Source organism: Bidens hawaiensis, unplaced genomic scaffold, assembly GCF_021521415.1.
Source record: "Bidens hawaiensis isolate Kalapana, Puna unplaced genomic scaffold, B.hawaiensis_p1.1 tig00023874_1, whole genome shotgun sequence".
Taxonomy (NCBI): Eukaryota; Viridiplantae; Streptophyta; class Magnoliopsida; order Asterales; family Asteraceae; genus Bidens; species Bidens hawaiensis.
Window position 1 is genome coordinate 270039 of NW_027493759.1, and position 9035 is coordinate 279073.

The 9035-nt window shown below is 33.4% G+C and overlaps 1 protein-coding gene across 1 annotated transcript; it reads left to right on the plus strand.

Moving 5' to 3' along the window:
- The first annotated feature begins 3673 nt into the window (after positions 1-3673).
- LOC143568279 (protein DEHYDRATION-INDUCED 19-like) lies at positions 3674-7020 on the plus strand. The gene is made up of 4 exons (XM_077054467.1): positions 3674-3946; positions 4041-4180; positions 5136-5491; positions 6697-7020. Exons 1-4 carry the CDS (start codon positions 3859-3861, stop codon positions 6803-6805), a joined length of 693 nt encoding a protein of 230 aa, XP_076910582.1. The 5' UTR covers positions 3674-3858; the 3' UTR covers positions 6806-7020.
- Positions 7021-9035: the final 2015 nt, after the last annotated feature.

The window sequence follows — 9035 nt, forward strand, 5'->3', positions numbered from 1 at the left end:
CCCTAACCTTAAAATCGAGTGTGAAATGACAAAAGCATTTGGGGTATTTTATACTTTAGTCCCCTTGAGAATATAGTTTTAGGCATTTGTTATCCCTTTGTAATTTGATATATTTAATTTTAACTCTAAAGTTGAAATGACATTTTATTATGGTAACCAAACGGTGAAAAATTAGACGAGGTCTCCACCTTGATGTAGGGGTATGCTTTTTAAGCGTACCTGACTACATGCATATCAAACCTGACTTGAAGTCGTCCGAACCTGAATTAGAGAATGCCTGCAAAACCCTTACCCGAATCCAATTAACTTGAATCTTAAATGAGTCGGTTATCTGGTCATTTTTTCATTACAAAAAACCAGAATTGAATCTAAAGACCTAAAGAAAATAATCCGATTATTTATTGTTTTTTCTTTATAGATGTGTCTTGGTTTGGAGTTTTTGGTATTTGAAATATTATGTTTTGTAGTTAGTTTTGAGACTTTTGAACATTATCGCATAATGTTTGAATTATTATGATAATATGATATTTATATAGTAGGTATGATTATATTTATTTAGTAGCGTGATTTTATTATGTGAATATTTTTTTTCATTTTACATATAAACCTGAAAAACAAACAACTTGACCCGAACTAACCCGAACCCGGCCAACTCGAATTTACATGGGTTGGTTATCAAGTCACTTTTTCCTAGCAAAACCCAAATAACACGATCCGAAAAATCTGAAACCCAAAGACACCCCTAACTTGACAGAATTTTGAATTTTGATTGATTAATAACAAACTTTCAGAGCAAAATATAAACTTAGCATGAAATTGTAATTTGTAGTACAAACTTTAAGGAAAATACTTAGAACGAGTCTAACCATTTAATTTCAAAATATAGGTGTTTTAAAATCTTCCCAACAACCTCAAATCAAACTTCTAATCCAACGGTAGTAAAGCGAATGAGTACATGTAATACTTCTGAAAACGTGTCACCTATAAAGCTGATGATAATTCGTAAACAATTATCCAATCAAACATCTTTGTAAACTTAAGGGACTAACATGTCAGCATTTTAATTCACGTTATATACGCCGAAAATGTATGATAGTGTATATGCTTTAAAACAACTGGCCCTCGAGACCTTATATTTGTTGCAAGGATGTTATAGTCACGGTGCCGAAATACATATCTTGCACTAGATTAGTTATATAGTATTGTTGGTATTTAGCATGTCTCTTTGAAAATAATCGGCAACGAGGGCGTTTTTGACATGTTATGTTTTAAAGATTTTAAACAATAATCCCCACCAATATCCATATGTATGTAGATTATGTTAGTATTTTAGTGTAAGTTGATTAACTGGTTGATCAATTTAATCATAATAAACATTAAGCAAGTTCGGGGATGTGTGGAGTACACACCTGCTTTAGTTTACTGTGATGTTATGGGCGAAGCCCCTAACGAACGGGGATCCGGGGGCAGCGCCCCCGGTTGCGGGGTTCTAGGGGCGGCAGCCCCTCGCAGGGTCCTAGCAGGGTCCAAGGGGCAGCACCCCTGGCTGGGGTTAAGAAAATGAATTTTATGATTATGTTCGTTAATAACGCTTCATTAAAAATTCATTAGGAAAATGAATTTTATGATTATGTTACACATAATCATAAGTATTATTTGAAATTATTTATTAATAAATTTTAAATTTTGAATAGATAACTGCTTGAAGTAGTTATTTTGAAAACAACTGCCCTGGTGATATATACGTTATTGGATTGATCGACAGACACTCTGGTTCATCTTCCTCACAAAAATTCCATACGAAATTCTTGTCTCAATTTAGAGTTTTATCCGATTAAAGTGTTTTGGAGAACCATCAAAATAACTTTTAATCTGAAAGTTATCACACGACTCTCTAAATAATCCAGGTTGCTATATTGAAATCCCCAACAGATTAAACATTTTAAAACATAAGTTAAACCTTAACCTTATGTTAGCAGGCGAGCAAAGATTTAGAGGTTTGTTAAAACGTTGTTAGGAACTTAGGATAGAAAACAAGCTTAATAGACGAGTGTGCGTATATAAACGATAACCGAGCCCAAGAAATAGTATGATGTAATGATAACCAAATGATTCATTAATCGTGACTGAATGATTGTTATCATACGCACACACATACACAAGCATTTAAGCTTGATCCACCTAGGTGTGCACCCCTTGGTAGCCTATCATCTACACACACTAAAGTCACACACTATATATGCAAACTTCACAATTATAACACATTCATGCATATGAAGGTCATATTTATGACACATTTATGCATATAAAGGTCATTCATATATATGAGCTCCATACACATAACATTCATGCTATGAGCTACACACTTATTACAAAATCAACACGACTCAATCTAGTCTATCTCTACAACGAAGAACACACAAACATGTACTAACGAGGATGAGCTTTGGAAGCAAGTGATTCCAACTCCAAGAATATCCACACCAAGCAAGGCTTTTTTTTTGGATGTTGGTCATGCCCGAAAATGTTAAGGACACACTCACAAAATTCTCTTTACTTAGTGATCTTTGGGTCATTGGGTGTATGGATGATAAGATTAGAAAAATTATAGAACAAATTCAAAATAACAAGGGATGGTAACTTGTAAGTATTCTAGATTTGTTCATCACTTGGCACTCTCTCTTGATCCTCCTTAACTTAAGCACACAACTTTTCTTGCCTCTCTTCAAACCAATTTCATGCAACACTTTGAAATAAAAAGCATGTCTATAATTACGCTCAAGATGTAGAGATAAGAAGTACAACCACTAATCAAGTGCTTGTTGATTATGACAATATTTATAAGTCAAACAATGAAAGCAAGGAGGGGGTTTAGATGCGCCGATTTTGAGACAAGAAGAGAGGAGAGAAGTGATGGCCGACGATGGTAGTAACAAAACAACTCAAAAAATTATGGGTCATGTGTTTAGTTAGATCCCTTACTATACTTTCATCAATCTAAGTTACTGATATTATTAGTCACCTAATAACATTATTGCTTCAATAATTCATAAAAGTAATCATTTATGAAGTATACATTATATGTAGTATACATTACATAATAGCCACACATCAACCATTGTTGACATCGCTCTTCCCTCGCCCCCCTAACCTCACGTCACTATGTCTTCTTGTTTGAAACAACTACATTAAAAAAAATCACGACCTTCCTTCTTTCGCGCTCAACCTCATGTTAGCGGCCTCCCCCTTTTGCTGCATGTTGCCTCTTTGCTGTCCTAATAGGCGACCTCCAACAAGAAGTGGTTTCTCGGGGCATGACACCTTACATTGGCATGTAGTCTCTCTGATCAAGAACCAACAAACACCCTTTATCCCACCACATAACAAATTAAGATTAATGAAAATATTATGGTTACAGAAAACTATCAAGGATAGTTGAGTTTTAAAAAAGTAAATAACTTAATTTGCCATGCTTTTTTATCTGGTTGACAAGTAACTAATCATTCGATTATTACGATATTTAAGTTTTTAACCTACACCATATAAGACAGAAAGACAAATGAATCAATCAAAGATAGAAATGAAATGAAATGAAATTATTCCTACCATACCATCACCTCCCAATCCAATCCAACTCAACCCAACAAACATATATTTATTTTTCTTTCTCCTTCCTCTCAAAAACAAAACAAACTGCCTGTAAATTCAAATCTTTTACAGAATCCATTTTATTAAATTAAATATTATTATTATTTTATAACTACACCTGATGGAATCATCCTCCTCCTTTTGCTTATAAAATTAATTGCAAAAATTAATTTCAACGTCTTCTCTCTCTCTCTCTCTCTCTCAACCCTTATGGATTCCGATTTCTGGACCGCTCGTCTCGCCGCCGCCAAACGCCAATTCACGACACAGACACAACATCATCAGACATCTCACCTAGGTTCCATTTCTTATTATTATCTTTATCTTTATTATTATTATTCATTTTTACGAATTAAGGTTGTTGTTACCAGGTTTGATTTTTGTTTTTGTAGATCGGCTGAACGTTGATGATTTCGACGTGGAAGAAGAGATCCGACCCGATTTCCCATGCCCGTATTGCTATGAGGATTTTGATATTGGGTCCTTGTGTTCCCATCTGGAAGATGAACACTATTGTGAATCTAGAACCACTGTATGCTATCTTCTTTGACTTACTCTTTGGTCAAAATTGATGTAAAAAAGCTTTGATTTATTATTATTATTATTATTATTATTATTATTATTATTATTATTTGAAATGGGTGATTGATGTCTGATTTGGGTTTGCTTATTTTTTGTCAAAGTTTGGGGAAAAGTTTTATTTTTTGGGTAATATTTGTGTTTGTATGTTAAGAAGAAGTCAACAAAAGATTATGTTTGTTTGGTAATTAATATGACTCATCATATGCTTTATCTTTAGCTCATGCAACTTCCGAAGAACTACTTTCTTTTCATAGGATTTATGGTTTGTTTTCTTCTATTTGAAATCAGAATCTTATATTAAAAAAAAAGGTTTTTTTGTGCTTATCAAAAGATTAGGTTAGAATATTATGCAATTTTGTAGGGTATACATGAAGGTTCCTATCATTGACTTTGTTACAGATTGCTCTAAGCTTGATTTTTTTTTTACTTTATATTTTATTGAATATCATTTATTATTCCTACCCTCTTGTAACAGTTTCAAATTTCAAAATTATGATTAAGACTAAGGTAAACGTTAATTAATGCTATATTTTGTAAAACATTACCTTATTTAAATATGCCAGAATAAAACCTTTTCAACCATGTAGCTTTATTTGGAATTATTTTTAAATAAGGTGTCAATGTGCCGCCGAGCCAAGCCAATTCATATTAAGCTTGAGTTGCATTCATTACAGCAAAAATTACTTAACTGCCTTTTGTATTCATTACATATTGTTGATATAGTTGCTTATGTTGAGCTGTTGAAGGGTAATCTAGACATTCAACTAGAAGTTGAAACAATTTCTGTTAACCGCGCGTAATGTCTTAGATAAATTCTTGTGCGTTTTTTAGTTACAGATTGTTTCTATTAACATGAATTCACATTATTATTATTATTAATTTATTATTATAATATCTTTTTACAGATTTGTCCGGTTTGTTCGATTAAAGTGACGAGAGACATGTTAAGCCACATCACTCTGCAACATGGACATTTATTCAAGTTACAAAGACGTCGTAGGCTTCGTAGGGTTGGTGTCCCCAACAGTCAGACACTTTCCCTTTTGGGAAGAGATCTTAGAGAGGCTCACCTGCAAGTGCTTCTTGGCGGTGGTGGTGGTGGTTATAGGTTGTCATCAAATATAACCAACTCATCTTCATCAGCTGATCCTTTCCTTTCGTCTTTGGTTCTTAACTTTCCCGGCTCTGAAGCCGAAGAAATCAATAAGTCTAATCTTGATCAAACTTCAATCAAGACTCCTCAACATATATGGAGATCAAGGTACACTATTCATTTAACACTGTTCGTTTTCAGATCCCATCGCTTTGGTTTTTTTTAAACGAAGATCAAAACTTGGTATAATATATATCATATTAGCCCAGCAAAAAGTTATGATATCAAATATACCCATTTTCAAATTTTAGATGCTACACTCTTCACTTAAAAACTTGCATTAGGAAACGAGTAAAGGTGTAAACGAGCAACGCCGCTAAGATATACTCATGATCTGCTCACTAAAAGGTTGAATCGAGGCGAGCTTAAACGAGCTCGAGCCTATCATATATGTGATTTTTTAATATATTAGATGTTTATTTTAATAATAAGAATAATAGTTAATATTATTATTATTATTATTATTATTATTATTATTATTATATATAAACCTATCATATAAATAACTAAACAATATGTTGATTAAATTATATATAAAAAATAATTGTAATTCCATATTAGTTATTTAATAAATAATAAAGTTTATTGGATTCAAATAATCCCAACTATTGCCTATTGGCCGGCAACAATTCTAACTACGAATTGTTCAGTGACGGTCTCACCTTTATAACATAGTTTCTCCCAACTATCCCATACCAACGTAATCCTAATAGTGTTAGTTTTTTTATGACGGGGCATGCTAGCTTGTCAAAATCCTCCTTATGTGTCGAATAACTATTCACAAGTTGAACTCGAGCTTCAGAAATATAGCTTGAAATGAGCAGAGCTCGGGCTCTCGTAAGTTAAGCGTGTCGAGCTCGAGACTTGACGAGCTAGGCTCATTTACACTCCTAGATATGAGCATATGAGTTTGGAGAAGTAAAAGGGTATAATGGTCATATTATAATGCATTTTATGAAATGGGTAAATATGAAGTATAAGTATTTTGAATGGGTTTACTTTATATTAATTTTGTTGGATGAATATGATATTATGGAATTTTTTAGGGTATAATATATATAAATTTGCCCCTTCAGCTCGTTAGCAGCTAAAGAGGAACTTGTTTAAGTGGGTTAGTAGCCGCCAAAGTCTACTTTAATAAATAATTTTATTTAAATATTTAGATTTAGATTCCTGTTGTAAATTTGTAATAGTGTTGTTTCTTTATCATAATTAACATATTAACTATATGTAGTAATTTTTTTAATGACTTTACTCCTTAATTTATATGGTCCAACAAAGTAAACATTTAACTGTGTATTTCTATGTTACAGTTTTGATCCTTCATTGAGTTCTGAAGAGCGGGAAAAGAGAATGAGACAGGCGACAGGGCGAGCGGTTTTTCTGCAAGATGTGCTTGTATCAACGCTTTTTGCTGATTAAACTTGATAACGAGAACAAGAGCGAGAGCTGAGTAAGTAGTTTGCAAATATAATGATGTCATATTATTTGATTAAGCAGATTACATTTGTTCTAAAAATCCCCATCCGTTTGTTCATTGGCTCTCGTTAGGTGTTGTATGAGCAAAACTTGACCTTGCCAAAGAAGTTGGTAATATTTATTTCTTATTCATTGTGCTTATGTTTATGTCCCGAAAGTCGGTTTTGTAAGCAATTTGTTCCCAGAACTAGCTTGTATGGACTGGTTCGTGGAAACCGTTACCAGAAAACTCATGGGCTCCCATCAAAACCTTGTTATAGGTAATGAGATCCGGTAAAATGCAGTTTTCATGCTAGTGGGTTTGATCTTTTAATGGGTTTGATGACCGGGAAAACGGGTTGGGAAGGAAAACATAGATTGGGCCTAAAATGGGTTTGAGAGCGTCACCGGTGCGACACCCCGTCTTTGTTTCAAACCACCGGTATCTTAATTAGATGGTCCTGATTGTACCGAAAGCCAAACTCTGAGAAGATTCGAATATTTAATCAAATGAAGGCAAATGAGCTATATATGTTTATGGGTAAACGGTATTTGATTATAAACGTACATCAACGTATTAGTTTAATTGTTCATCTGTTGATAATCTATACATGTGTAGGCAAAACGTACGAAACTAAAAGAAAATATCAACAAATTAGTTTGCTTGTCCGTTTATTGGTGTATTTAAGAAGAACGCCTTGCATAAAGTTTACGACGTTAGGATTTTCAAGCAGCATCCTCTTTTCTTCACTTGTAACTCACTAGAGTGGATGATTCTCTTGTGAGCATCCATCTTTAAATTTGGTATTCATCAGTTTATGTCTTCAAATTTACCCACTAAAGATATATATACTAAGAGAAATGCTTATTTCTTCAACTACATTAGCTACTGGCATTTCAGCATAACGGATCGATATGCCGGAAGAAATGAAAACTTTCTTTAACCAACACTTCGCGTTCAAACATAATTAACAGTTTATCGGTGGAATTTAGGTGTGAAAGTTGTTCGTCATATCTTGCAGATGTTTGGCCTTCCCAACGTGAACGGACCGGATCAGTAAAACCAATGTGAAAGAAAATAAAGTGTGGCCATGTAATGTAATCTATCGTATAAAATCAATAGATTCATCAGTTCACATTCTTAGTAATAAAGATTACCATGCTTAGGACTAAACCATTTTTCTTGTTGGGATGTCTTAAAAACTTATTTAAAGCATATTTAAGGATACTTTAATAGTCTCGGCCTCTTCTAGTTGGGGAGATGCTTAGTACTTCTTATGTCTGGTATATAAGTTGATGATGATAATAATAATATAATAATAATATTCTAAAAATGGTATTTGTAACCATAATATTATAATAGTATAAGAAAATAATTAATAACCACTAAATTTTTCTTTAGTACGACAGCAGACTATGGTATGACTGGATAGTCGCAGGTCGTCTTGCGGTCGATTCCGGCTGGAACCCCTAGAGAGTTTCTTCTGAAGCACATAACCCCTGGTTTTCAAGTCCTCCATGTCCTTGAAGGAACCTTCTCCACTGATGCTACTTGACACCAGTTACGATATTATAGTCGAAATCCTCTAAAATAACGCACGTAAGATAAACCCCATTTTAGCTTTGTGAACTGACGAACTACCGAAGAAAGTCTATTTCTTATATTCATTCATTGCAGTAAAATAATTAATATAATCACCACTTGTTACGATAATAATAAAATAATTAATATAATAATATCTTATAAGATAACGTGTGCTGTTCAGTCCAAAATTGCTTGTTAAAATTATAATAAAATATTTAATACAATAGTATGACTTAAGACCTCGTGGTATGCAAAATTTGAAAATAAGACATAGTGGGTCGGACACAAACTTGAAAATTAATATAAATAACTAGTTTTAAGCCCCTTTACGTTATGGCGGGGTGTAAAATCATGAAAAAAGTAATTTTAAAATGTTTTATTCAAGCCGTGTTGAAGGGGTGGACCTGCACTTTGATTCAAGACTGTTAAAGCGAACAAAAATCAGATGTAAAATGTTCAATCACGCACGTCCATTAAGGAGTTGTTAGCTAGCGTGCAAATGTTAAAATGAAACGTAAATAATATAAAAGATAAAACTAAGTCAACTTAGATACCGTGTGTTGAGACGAGGTTGTTAGCATGAAAAATAGACGTAAAAACATTGAACCA